The sequence below is a fragment of the Drosophila albomicans genome, chromosome 3, assembly GCF_009650485.2.
Source record: "Drosophila albomicans strain 15112-1751.03 chromosome 3, ASM965048v2, whole genome shotgun sequence".
NCBI classification, from domain to species: domain Eukaryota; kingdom Metazoa; phylum Arthropoda; class Insecta; order Diptera; family Drosophilidae; genus Drosophila; species Drosophila albomicans.
Genome location: NC_047629.2, coordinates 13,214,237 through 13,228,149, shown reverse-complemented (window position 1 = coordinate 13,228,149; position 13,913 = coordinate 13,214,237). Strand labels below are relative to the sequence as shown.

At 37.3% G+C, this 13,913-nt stretch overlaps 3 protein-coding genes across 5 annotated transcripts; 2 read left to right on the top strand and 1 right to left on the bottom strand.

Moving 5' to 3' along the window:
* Positions 1-2,388: 2,388 nt before the first annotated feature.
* Positions 2,389-6,806, bottom strand: LOC117571180 (uncharacterized). 3 transcript variants are annotated; one of them, XR_007954893.1, is made up of 2 exons: positions 2,577-3,144; positions 2,389-2,515 (listed from the first exon to the last, which is right to left on the bottom strand). XR_007954893.1 is itself a non-coding variant. In XM_052004623.1 (2 exons), exon 1 carries the CDS (start codon positions 6,751-6,753, stop codon positions 6,478-6,480), a length of 276 nt encoding a protein of 91 aa, XP_051860583.1. In that variant the 5' UTR covers positions 6,754-6,806; the 3' UTR covers positions 2,389-2,515; positions 6,435-6,477. The 3 variants fall into 3 exon arrangements, 2 of the variants coding, with proteins under 2 accessions (XP_051860583.1, XP_051860584.1); XM_052004623.1 differs by lacking the exon at positions 2,577-3,144 and adding an exon at positions 6,435-6,806; XM_052004624.1 differs by lacking the exons at positions 2,389-2,515; positions 2,577-3,144 and adding exons at positions 6,273-6,373; positions 6,435-6,806.
* On the top strand, positions 3,937-5,655 carry LOC117571179 (probable salivary secreted peptide). Its single transcript, XM_034253207.2, has 2 exons — positions 3,937-4,151; positions 5,385-5,655. The coding sequence occupies exons 1-2, from the start codon at positions 3,978-3,980 to the stop codon at positions 5,556-5,558; spliced, it is 348 nt and encodes a 115-aa protein (XP_034109098.1). The 5' UTR covers positions 3,937-3,977; the 3' UTR covers positions 5,559-5,655.
* A 2,193-nt stretch (positions 6,807-8,999) lies between the features above and the next one.
* On the top strand, positions 9,000-10,245 carry LOC117571371 (probable salivary secreted peptide). The gene is made up of 2 exons (XM_034253486.2): positions 9,000-9,222; positions 9,979-10,245. The coding sequence occupies exons 1-2, from the start codon at positions 9,049-9,051 to the stop codon at positions 10,150-10,152; spliced, it is 348 nt and encodes a 115-aa protein (XP_034109377.1). The 5' UTR covers positions 9,000-9,048; the 3' UTR covers positions 10,153-10,245.
* The last annotated feature ends 3,668 nt before the right edge of the window (positions 10,246-13,913 follow it).

Genomic DNA, 13,913 nt, shown 5'->3' with positions numbered 1-13,913 from the left:
GTGAGTGCATGAGTATGAGTGACTGGCGAATGAACTGAAACTGTCAAAAGTGCACATTCCGCACTTGACATTTTTCCAAAGCGCATTTTGAACTCTGACCTGACAAACGAGCAGACGCCCAAGAGGGGTTTGTTTCTCTGCCAGCTACGCAAAGGGAAGGCGTGAGGGGAGGAAGCGAAGAGAGAGGTAAGGGTTGAGGGGTGCTTGCCAATTGGCATTGAAAGCGCAAATGAAAGGGAAGCGTTTGCATGTGACTCTAGCACAAATGGCACAGCAGCGGAATGCCAGTCAAACATGGGGCATGCCCCAGACAGGAGGAGGAGGAGGAGGTTGCAGGGTGGCACGCGTCGCCGCCCTCTTGTCAAATTGTTGTAAAATGAAGAAGCAGAAATACACAAAAAAAAAAGAAAGCAACATAAAGCCAGAAATTTGCTCGTACGTTTATTGCTTTTAAATTTGGCAATTGTCGAGACTCGTTTAACACACAACTGAGTGTTGGGGGGGACAAAATGTGTGTGTGAGTGGGTGTGTGTATACTTGTGTGTGTGTGTGTGTGTGTGTGTGTGTGTGTATGTCGCAATGAGGGTACTTTTCAGCTGCAAATTGCTTATCAGGCAGCAGTCAAAGCCCAACACTACCCGCCCTTAATTTGCCCAATTTAAAAATGGAAATCGATTCCCTCGAGTGACGTGCCGCATGTTCCCCCTGACACATGCCTCATGCCTCATGCCACATGCAACCCCACCTCCCCTCGCATGTGTCAATAAAATGTGATTAACAAGTTTTGCATAAAAATGCCGATAGTCGAGACAATGCAGTTGCCTTTTCCATGACTCGCCACGACATCAATTTTTGCTGCTGGCCGCAGGCATTTTTCCTTTTGTGCAAATCCCAAAGTAACTCAACTCCCTTTTCCCTCTCTCCTTGTTGTTGTTGCTGCTGGCAAGCGTGGCAAATTATCCCTTTCATAAGTGACAAATATGTCTGCTGGATTGCAATTGGAAGCAGCACAAACAGCACGCCCTTTACCCTCCACTATCTTACCCTCCCCCTGCCCCTTGGTCACCCTTATCAGGAGCGTGTTGCTGCTGCAAGTAATGAGATTTTATTTCAAGCCCAGCAACTTGGGTTTTGTAATTTGCAATAAATATGCAGTCAAGCAACGAGGCAGCAGAAAATTCTGTCTGAGAGTCACTTCATCGTCAGCAACTCAAGATAAGAGCAAAGAAAAAGCTGCCTGAGGAGGGGTGAATGAAGGAGAAGGGAGGGGGTAGTCAGGTCGTGTGGCAACAGCTCTAGAGCACGATAAATGCAGCTGCCACATCGGAGATATCTATATCCGCACACATACATTATAAATGCCCAGTTTGCTGCTGCTTATGTATTAGTCATCAGCATTTTAATGAACCCACAAAATGCACACTTAAGCAAATCCCTTAGATACCAAACAACATTCCCCAGCATGACCTCAGGACATCATTAGTTGCGTGTTAGTTGTTGTTTAGTTATTGTGGCTAACATGGCTTAAAGCCATTTGCAGTCTGGCAATCGATATGTTATTTACCTCTTGTTGCAATGTGTTGCAACTGCAAGTCAAAAGCTTCTAGCTACAATTCTCACTTTAAGGCATTATTCCTTCGGGTATCTCTAAGGATTTATTCTTAAGTTATTCTTAAATTACTTTAAAATAAAGTTTACTGCTGAAAGTCATCAGTAAATATCAATAAAAAAAAAGTAAAATTAAGAAAGATACAGTCGTGTGTGCTCGACTGTGAGATACCCGCTACCCATTTTTGGTAAAGGCAAAAATTTGCGGTATTATTTTCAAAATATACCGAAAATGCTAAAAAATACTGAAAATATACCAAATGTAGTGTTTGGTATATCGATATAGTACACCATTCAAAATATACCATAAACGGCACAATGGACCAGATTATTGGCCAAAGCAACTAAGAGCCCTAGTAAGAAGGCGTTTTTGTCCATACAAAAGTATATAGTCTCTTATAGTCTCTGAGATCCAGTGTTTCATACGGACGGACGGACAGACACACAGACGGACATGGCTGTATCGTCTCGGCTGTTGACGCTGATCAAGAATATATATACTTTATAGGGTCGGAGATGCCTCCTTCTACCTGTTACATACATTTTTTGGCAACACAAAGTTATGACACCCTTCTACCCTATGGGTAGCGGGTATAAAAATCGTGTAAGCACGAGGTTTTTAGCGTGTTAAAAGGGAGAAAGGAGCAAATTTGTAACCGTTTAAGACCGAGTTCGTGCTAAAAGAATCTGTGTATGCGAGGGCCAAGTGTATTGATAATTGTTATTCTATATATGTAAAAGGATAATTTTCTGGAGAATGTCGCCACATATACCAACATATTTTATTATTTTGAATAAAGATGAATCTTGACCTTGGAACACCTGTTTATTGCTGCGATAAAAACATAGTCTGATCTTACAACGATGTTTAATGGATTAATGATGATTTCCCCTATGCAATCGACATCTATGGATTTTAGTAATGAATATGCAGGACTTGTAAATGAATATGCAGGACTCTGACTTACCTAACACAATCCTTTAATTATACGCAGGTTTCTCTTTTAGTAGTTAGATTTAGCGATTCAAGTGTTTTAACATGCTCAACGTGATTTCCATATTCGAGGGAATGGCCATGTAGAGATCACCAAGTTGTCGTATAGTTTTGCAAGCCAGGCCTTTATCTAAGGCTTTTCTGATTACTTGATAGCATACGCTACCTGGAAAGTCGGTTTTAACAGTAACATAATTTACCAATTCATGAATAGACGTAGCTCTTGATGTCTCTTTCAAGCCATTTAATATAAGTTCATAAGAAGTTTTAATAGTTTTGTCGTAATATATTAAAGCCATGTTATTGTAATAAAAAGCAATCTGACGTTCTAAGCTAAGTATTGAATGGAAAACAGCTGATCTTATGTCAACGAATTTTAATATTTAATGTGTTTCAATGATATTACTAAGCAGTAACTTTTTAAAAAAAAATCTTATTTATTTAATTATGTATGAATACCACAAGGTTTAACTTTATCTTTAAATTCTTTGGCTTCAAATAACAACGGTCCAAATACACAGAGAGAAGCTGCACAGCAATTAAGCTTGTATAAAATACATATATAGATAAAAAGAGTGGAACAATTTTGAAAGTATCATAAAACACCTAAAAAAAACCCCTAACACACAATCTGAGCAAATTCGAAGAAAGTTACTTTCAAAAAACAGTTTATCAGTTGCGCAACAATGTGAAAATTGTTTTGCAGTCGTCATTCAATGTTCTAAAATTAAATCATGATAGCTGTCTCTTAGAAGACTCCACTTAAACATAGCCATAGTAAGGAGTAATCAATTAATACATATTTGAAAGAAAAGTACCAAAGCAATAAAGTATGATAAGCAAATTGGGCGGGTTATCAAACACTTTGAAGTGGCCAAACACGTTCTAGGAACTAGATAAGATGCGATTTTCTATATAATTTTGATACTGACACTGAGATTGTTTTGTCCGATATTTCGTGAACCTCAAGTGGACGCAACGCGAGAGGTTTTCATAATAGACACATGTTTGTGGGAGAGTGCAGTCGAGTGGCCTGAGAATGAGTCAACGAAATGGCAATAATAGAGCACGAATTCAAAGTGCTTATCAGGTGTGATAACTGGCGGAACTGTGCAGATATAGACGCCAGGTTGGCTGAGGAAAGGGGAGGCGTGAAAAGGGAAAGGCCAAACACCTACATACACCTGATGAACAGGCAGTTTCGCAGCCCAAGCGATAAGCCAGCCAGTCTGAACAGAAAGTTAATTAAAAAGTAAAAAAAAGAAAAAATAAACACCTAAAATTGTAAACAAAGATTCTTACTCATCAGTTGTATAAAAGCGACAATCGACAATGGCAGAAACAGAAACAATCGAAGCGTCTTTCGAGCACTACAATGAAATTCCTTTACTGCGCCGTCCTCATCTTGGCCGTCTTCGCCGCCAGCCACGCCTACAGCGCCAGCTGGGGCAAGAGGAACAACACCGACTATCTACTCTCCCGCCAGATTGTCGTCCGCAATCCCATCAAGAACAACTACATAAGCGTCAATGTGGACTATCCCGGCAATGTAAGTCACATCAAATTTTGAAACACTTTAAAGACTGGGTTCCTAATGTCTAGTTAACGCGATAGTTACTTAGCATTAACTTATCGGTCAGAAAACCAGTAAGAAAGTTACAGTCGAGTGTGCTCGACTGTGAGATACCCGCTGCCCATCTTGAATAAAAGCAAATTATTGCAGTATTTTTTCAAAATATACCAAAAATACAAATATACTAAAAATATAACAAATGGTATATTTAGTATATCGATATAGTACCGCATTCAAAATATACCATAGGTGGCACAATATACCAGATTGTCAGCCAAAGCAACTCAGACCCCTAGTAAGTAGGCGTTTTTGTCCATACAAAAGTATTTCTTTAATAACTTCCACAATTTTTATCTGATCGCAACCAAATTTTCAGGAATCATAACTACTATAGTAATTATTGTATACACCAAAATTTGCAGTAGCTGTAGCTTGAAAATTACGCTTGTTGTTCGTTTTTATTGATTTGCGGGGGCGGAAGTAGACGTGGCAAAAATTTGAAACAAACTTGATCTGCGTTCAAACATAACAAATGTTGTCGAAAAAACATTATGGCTCCATCTCTTATAGTCTCTGAGATCTAGGTGTTCATACGGACGAACGGACAGACGGACAGACGGACATGGCTAGATCTTCTCGGCTGTTGATGCTGATCAAAAATATATATACTTTATAGGGTCGGAGATGCCTCGTTCTACCTGTTACATACATTTCCTGCCGGCACAAGGTTATAATACCCTTCTACCCTATGGGTAACGGGTATAAAAACGCATTGGTTTTCCTCAATGTTTCTTAACATAACAGATCATTCAGCTTTAATAGAATTTTATTAAGTAAAAGAGTGTTGACGATGAAAAGTAACGTTTGAGAAACCCGATTTGTTAAGCTCGATATTCAGAAAAAGAATAAGGCCCTAAAATTTTTATTAACTAGTGTTGTATAAACATTCTTAATTTTTCGGTTTTCGGGCTTTGACGTTCTACGGGGTTTGACGTTCTACGGTTGATCCGTAAAATCCGCTTTGTTTTACTCTAAAGATTTTTCAAGATCAAAGCAACTAAAGACTAAGAGATCAAAAAACAACAATAAAGGATCTCTTATTCAGTTCGCTCATTTTACAAATATGTTATTTTTGTTTAATTCTACCTGAGCACTAGTAACATTATTAAATATTCTATCAACAACACTAATAAACTACTGTCTTTACAGGGCGTTGGCTACTACAACATCAGCTTGGTCAGTGTGATCGACAACTTCCGCAACACCTCGGGTGCCACTCCCAGTCTGTGGTCCGGAGGTCCTGGCTTCAAGTTCGCTCAGGTCAATCTGCGCAGCGTAGTCAGCCAAGGCATCAACTCCACCGTTGAGATCTATGGTCGCTAAACTTTGCACGAAACTTAACTTTTCAACTCAAGCACTCGCAGTAAAACTAAAAAAAAAAATTAAAAAAATAAATAAATTTAGTAAATATATATGAAAAGCACTTGTCATTATCTTGGGTTGCGGGAGATAACGCTGCTTGGTAACATTTAAGATAACTCGAAGTTAAACGACTCTTGAAGAGCGCCATTGCGATAGCAAATTGATCATCATCAACACAATTTTTAAATGATTTTATGCTTTTCATCTATTCTCTATACAAGGCAAAGATATTTTTATACCCGCTACCCATACGGTGGAAGGGTATTATAACTTTGTGCCGTCTGTCTGTCCGTCTGTCTGTCCGTCCGTCCGTATGAACACCTAAATCTCAGGGACTATAAGATATAGAGCTAAAATTGTTTTTCGATAGCATTTGTTATGTTTGCACGCAGATCAAGTTTGTTTCAAATTTATACCACGACCCCTTCCGCCCCCGAAAATAAAAAAAAAAATCGACTGTCCAAGTTATTGAAGAAATACTTTTGTATGGGCAAAAACGCCTACTTACTACGGGTCTTAGTTGCTTTGACTGACAATCTGGTATATTGAGCAGTCTATGGTGTATTTTGAATACCGTACTATATCGATATACCAAATGGTACATTTTTAGTATTTTTTGCTTTTATTAAACTTTCCTACTTGTTTTATTTTTAGTAAAGATGAATCTTATTAGCATTTGATTTCGGAACACCTTTTTATTGCTGCAAAAAAAACATTGTCTGATCTTACAACGATGTTTAATGGATTAATGATGATTTCCCTTATGCAATTGACATCTATGGATTTTCGTAATGAATATGCAGGGCTTGTAAATGAATATGCAGGACTTTGACTTACCTAACACAATCCTTTAATTATACGCAGGTTTCTCTTTTAGTAGTTAGCGATTCAAGTGTTTTAACATGCTCAACGTGATTTCCATATTCGAGGGAATGGCCAAGTAGAGATCACCAAGTTGTCGTATAGTTTTGCAAGCCAGGCCTTTATCTAAGGCTTTTCTGATTACTTGATAGCATACGCTACCTGGAAAGTCGGTTTTAACAGTAACATAATTTACCAATTCATGAATAGACGTAGCTCTTGATGTCTCTTTCAAGCCAGTTAATATAAGTTCATAAGAAGTTTTAATAGTTTTGTCATAATATATTAAAGCCATGTTATTGTAATAAAAAGCAATCTGACGTTCTATGCTAAGTATTGAATGGAAAACAGCTGATGTTATGTCAACGAATTTTAATATTTAATATGTTTCAATGATGTTATTAATAAGCAGTAACTGTTTATAAAAAACCTCATTTTTTATGTGTGAATAACGCTTAGGTTTTAGGTTTTAGGTGGGACCCTAGCACCCTAGGAGGTAGCCGTGAAACTTCACGAAGATCGTTGTGGCACGGCGAATTGAGGTATTTCAGCCGGAGTCGGGATAACGCTGGATATCTACAGAGAAAATGCTCAAGTGTTTCCTTTATCCCGGACTCGTTGCATTTCCTGTACTGATCACTGTTCGTGACAGCCAGCTTTACAGCATGGACAGCTGACAGACAGTGACCAGTTAAAATGCCTAGCATTAGCCTGCAGTCTTTCCTTGAAAGCTGCATGACGAATTTGGTTAAGTTTTTGTTAATTGAAGCACACATTAGCTTTGCAGTTTTGCACGAGTTGGCATTGCGCCAGCTCCCACTGAAGTCTAGAGCCCACTTCAATTTCCCTGCCTAGAGTTCGCAGTGATATCGGAATATTGCACATGTTACCGACATCGAGCCCAACTCCCTCTTTAGCGAGAGTGTCTGCGATTTCGTTGCCATCGATGTCCTGGTGGCTTGGGATCCAATAGATACGCACGACCGCAGATGCGTTCAGCGACTCTATTGCTCTTCTGCTATCCTTTGTCGTGGACGACAAATTTGGACTTGTCCACATCAGAGTAAATTGATCTTATTGTAGCCTGGAAGTCAACAAAGATTTTAATTGAGTTGTGATTGCGCTGTAAGCCATGAGCCACTTCTGCAGCCTTGCCAATGGCAAAAACTTCCGCCTGTAAGATGCTGCAATTGAGTTTATAGGAGTGTTTGGAGACCGGGTCTGGGCAGTATACGGCCGCACCGACTCTTTCATCCATCTTCGACCCGTCGGTGAAGAGGTTGAGGGCTTCGGGAATGCACAACCCTTCCCGCCAGCAGTCCGGTTCCATGAATATCGTGTTTATGTGATCAGTATTGGTGAGGGGAATAGTATAGTCCAAGTCTCTCCTAGTCTCCCTACCAATGGCGCTATGACCATAACCTAGCAGACCCAGATTGCCTCTTGCGGCAACCCTAAGGGATTTTGCGGCTATGGATTGCGCGTATAGGTTCAACGGTTCGACACCAGCTATTACATCGAGGGCTTTAGTGGGCGTCGACCTGATAGCGCCTGTGATACACAGTAGCGCTTGACGCTGTGTCCTTTCCATGATGGATAGGTACGTCCTTTTTTCAGTGGCCTGCCACCACACTAGAATACCATAGCTGAGCTTAACTTTATCTTTAAATTCTTTGGCATCAAATAACAACGGTCAATATACATACATGAATAGAACATAGCAGACAGAAGCTGCTTGGCAATTAAGTTTGTAGAAAATATATAGAAGAGAGAGTGGAACAATTTTCAAAGTATCATAAGACACCTAAAAAAAAAACCTATCACACATCTAAGGAAATTCGAAAAACCCGCCGTAGTATGTTTTTAAAGCTACTTTAAAAAACTATTTATAAATTGTTAATATTGTTTTGCAGTTCTAAAATTAAATCATGACACCTGTTGTGGTTACCCTCTTAGAAGACTCCACTTAAACAGAGGCATTCTAAGGAGTAATCAATTAATACATATTTGAAAGAAAAGTACCAAAGCAATAAAGTGTGATAAGTAAATTAGGCGGGTTATCAAACACTTTAAAGTGGCCAAACACGTTCTAGGAACTAGATAAGATGCGATTTTCTTTATAATTTTGATACTGATACTGAGATTGTTTTGTCGATTTTTCGTGAACCTGAAGTGGACGCAACGTGAGAGGTTTTCATAATAGACACATGTTTGTGGGAGAGTGCAGTCGAGTGGCCTGAGAATGAGTCAACGAAATGGCAATAATAGAGCACGAATTCAAAGTGCTTATCAGGTGTGATAACTGGCGGAACTGTGCAGATATAGACTAGAGGTTAACTGAGGAAGGGGAAGGTGTGAGAAGGGAAAGGGAAAGGGCAAACACTTACATACACCTACTGATGAACAGGCAGTTTCGCAGCCCAAGCGATAAGCCAGCCAGTCTGAACAGAAAGTTAATTAAAAAATAAAGAAAACGAAAAAAGTCAACACTCAAATGTAAACAGAGAGTCTTACTCATCAGTTGTATAAAAGCGACAATCGCTGACTTTGGCAAAAACAGAAACGAACGAAACGTCTTTCGAGCACCACAATGAAATTCCTTTACTGCGCCGTCCTCATCTTGGCCGTCTTCGCCGCCAGCCACGCCTACAGCGCCAGCTGGGGCAAGAGGAACAACTCGGACTATCTGCTCTCCCGCCAGATTGTCGTCCGCAATCCCATCAAGAACAACTACATAAGCGTCAATGTGAACTATCCCGGCAATGTAAGTTACATCAAATTTTGAATCACTTTAAAGACTAAGTTCCTTAAATCTAGTTAACGCGAACTTTAGTTACCGAGAGAATTAATTCTTCAATCGGGTTTCTCAATATATCTTAACATAACAGATCATTCAGCTTTACTAGAACTTTGTTATGTGACAGAATGTGAACGATGAAATGTAACGTTGAGAAACCCGATTTGTTTAGCTCGTTTTATCTATGCAAAAAATGTTAACTTCAAAAAGTGAAAGCAGTCCTAAGATGTTTATTAATTAGTGTTTGTATAAACACTCAATATATTTCTTCGCTCATTTTTGATCAGTGAACTAGTTCGTTCGATTCATTCGCATAATTTAGTTATCAACATTCTTCTTCGTTCCATTCAGTTTAGCGTTCCATTCCGTTTATTCTTCGACTCCGCTACATTCCATTTATTGTTCGATTCCATTTATCGTTCAGCGTTCGGTTTCGTTCAAATTTAAGGGTTTCGGGTTTCGAGTTTCTGACTTTGACGTTCTACGGTTGGTCCCTAAAATCTGCCTTGTCTTACTGTAAAAGATTATTGTACTACCTCAAGATCGAAGCAACTGAACAAGAACAAACTAAAGAAAAACAGCTATGAAGGATATCTTATTCAGTTCATTCATTTTACTGAACATGTAATTTTTGTTCAATAGTTCCTAAATACCAGCAACATTATTATTTAACTAAACCTTAAATATTCTATCAACAACACTAATGAGCAACTCTCTTTACAGGGCGTTGGCTACTACAACATCAGCTTGGTCAGTGTGATCGACAATTTCCGCAACACCTCGGGTGCTACTCCGAGTCTGTGGTCCGGAGGTCCTGGCTTCAAGTTCGCTCAGGTCAATCTGCGCAGCCAAGTCAGCCGTGGCATCAACTCCACCGTCGAGATCTATGGTCGCTAAACCTTATCTTAAACTCAAGCACTCGCAGTAAAATTACAAAAAAAAAAAAAACAAATTATATAAATAAATGAATTTAGTAAATATATATGAAAAGCACTTGTCATTATCTTAGGTTGTCTGATATTTGCGGAAGATAACGCTGCTTGGTAACATTTAACGCGAAGATAACTCGCAGTTAAACGACTCTTGAAGAGCGTCATTGGGATAGCAAATTGATCATCATCATCATCAGTGGCAACATTTGCATACAGGAATATTTCTAATATTAACCCTCAGCTAAAGCTTTCCTTCCTCTTGCTCCCTTCCTTCGTCTTCTTCACTTTCCGTCTCGCTTGCGGCTGAAAGGACCAAAGGGAAGCGAGCAAAAACGAAAAGAAACGAAAAAAAAGGAAACTTTTAGCCTGCAGGCAGCGTTGGCAAAGAAAAACATTCAATATTTAATAAATATGTATGCTGCGAACACATATTTTTTCTGTTAGCTATTTTGCACAAATCCTGCCAAGCCAGACTGTGTAAAGGACTCGTCCTCCTCCTCCTCCTCCTCCTTCCTTCAATGATTCCTGCAGCACACCAAAAGGGGACTTATTGGCCTTGGCTCATTTGTATTGGAAATGTTACAGTCACCCTCGCAACGCGATAAATAAAATAAAATAGAGAAGCAAAAAAAAAGATGAACTAAGAAAACGAAAAAGTCGCGGGAAACTGAACTAAAAGATACTCTGTGGAAAATTGGAATAAATTTATTTATTTCCTAATGTCGAAAGTTCAGCACAGAAATTCTAATATATTAAATATCTTTTTTTTAACATACTATATATTCTGTAATGGTTTTTAATGGGGATTTTCAACCTCTTTAAAAAATAATAATACAAAAATAAATTATTCGTTAACATAACTTTATTATAGTGTATTATTATGTCGTATGCGTTTGAATCATTTGCATTGTATATGAAGGAAAGTTGTCTTTAAAAAGTAAACCTTAAAAATTAAATTATTATTTAAAGTAACTTTATTATATTATTAACTATATCGTATGCATTTCAATGTTTTATCAAAAAAATGCGTCGATAAAAAAATAAAATTAAAATAAACAAATTACTCTTTAGCATAACTTGTATTCGAAGCAATATCATTATTTCATCAGAAAATGTTGTAATGAGCAAATTAATACAAATTTAATTAAAGTTTTTCAAGCCTAAAGTTGTAATTTTTCATGATCGATTTAAAAAGGAATTTTCAAAATAATTTTTTCATTCATATTAGTAGTATAAACTTATCATATCTTACAGAATTTAGTTTACGAATGAGAAATTTTGAGTTGATGGCTTTTAATGACTCTGAGATAGCCATGTAAAAATAGATGGTAATTCTTAAAAAGCTTTCTGATAATTTACAATTGAAATTTTAGACATTATTTAAAATACATATACGTAAGCATAGAGAAAAAAATTTAGATTGAAAAATCTTGATTTTCGATCTTAAAAAGAACAATTTTGAAATAAAAGTTTAAGGTTGAAACTATTTTAAATACTAAATTTGCATTTTAAGATTAAAAACATCTTATTTTAAGATTAAAATGTTGATTCAAGATTGCAAATCTTAATTTAAGATTTTATTTCTGATTTTAGCATGCTTTTTCTTTCTGTGAATATTTTACCACTGTGTTTGTATTTATATTACAAATTAAAAGCAGAAATAATGAATATTTGGTTTTCTTGAGTTAGACAATCTTTCAGAAAATATATGTATTTAATCTCCATGTCTGTATATTTCTTACTGATTTATTTTATTCATTTATTTTAATTTATTATATTAATTAAGAAATTTAATTTACAGAAAAAAGAGACCTGACAATCGAACACAATTATTTATTAGACTTCCTCTAAATGTAAACCTTAGTATAATCTTTCACTATTGCACCCACTTTCTGGGCAATCAATATACCCTCTAATATCTACATTTTAATGGGTGCACCGGGTGTAGCAAGAAAAAATGCAAGTGATAGAAAATGAAAATGTTAAGCGATACGGTCAAAAGGATGCGGATAGAAATCCCTTTTTAGTCGAACATCGACGCATTTGCGGCGTTTTGTATCGAATTTAAATTTCAATTCAAAACGTCTTCAGGCGACAAAAGCGCCCAAAATAAAAGCCAGCTAGTAGAAAATGGTAAGTGGAAAGAGGAGAGTGGAAAGAGGAGGCAAAGGATAGATAGGGTATATGTGTGTTGGCGTGTTTGTCTTACATGTAGGTAAATATTTGCTCAGGACGCACAAATGTTTGAAAACTTGTCAACGAAATGTTTCACTTAGTTAATATGCAAAACGCGCGGCTCGCAATGCAAAGCCCAACGCCGGATATGTTTACGGATGTCGGCTACGGATACACACGGCATGTGTGAGAAGGGGGAAAAGAGGGAGGTAGAGGGGGATATTGGTCGAACTGACTAACTGACTGCCAACACAACACCGACAACCAACCAGGCAAACCAAAAATAAAAATGCCAAAGAAAAGTGTAAAATCTGTAAGGAAAACTGAGCAAGCGACTGTCGAAATTCGTTTACATGGAAAGTCACGTAGAGTTGCCTACACACACACACACACACACACACATACATATATATACATATGTTATGCAAGAGGGAGGACCCTAAAATACATTTATACAACTCTGGCTGAAATACAAGTTTTACGCTCGAGAATAAATCAAATTAAACTAAAGAATCAATTGCAGAGTGTGACAGTTTTAACTTTTGTCATGGAAATGTGATTGGGATCGTTAAAGTGTCTTTCACTATATAACATACTCAGACAGTTGCAGAGATATTTGGTGTAATATTCTCAGATAGCAGCTGCTGTATCGGAGACTGACTATTCGAGTGCTCAGATAACAACAGAATACAAACTAAATAAACTGAAAACAATCAAGTAAGAAAGCTACAGTCGAGTGTGCTCGAATGTGAGATACCCGCGACCGCGATTTTGAATAAAGCAAAATATTGCGGTATTTTTTCAAAATATACAAAAAATACTAAAAATATACCTAATGGTATTTTTGTTATATCGATATAGTACCAGATTCAAAATATACCATACACGGCATAATATACCAGATTGTCATCCAAAGCAACTAAGAACCCTAGTAACTAGGCGTTTTTGCCCATACAAAAATATTTCTTTAATAACTTCGACAATTTTTATCTGATCGCAACCAAATTTTCAGGAATCATAACTACTATAGTAGTTATTGTATATACCAAAATTCGCTCTAGCTCTAAAGTTACGCTTGTTATTCGATTTTGTTGATTTTCGGGGGCGGGAGTGGGCGTGGCAAAAATTTGAAACAAACTTGATCTGCGTGCAAACATAACAAATGTTGTCGAAAAAACATTATGGCTCTCTCTCTTATAGTCTCTGAGATCCAGTGTTTCATACGGACGGACGGACAGACAGACAGACGGACAGACGGACATGGATGTTGCAAAAGGAAATTAATATTATTTCATATACAGGAAATGCATTTTTATTGGTGTTATAGCTTTATACATTTAACTAAACTTATTTGTACATAATTTTACAATTTATTTTGGGTGAAAATCTGGTATATTTTGAATTTAGGTATGGTATATTTTGAATGTACACGCATATCATTATACCAAATATAAGCTTCGGAATGTTTAAGTATTATTTTGGTATTCGGTAGCATATTTTACACGAAATATAAACTTTGGTATGTTTTCATATTATTTCAGTACTCGGTAT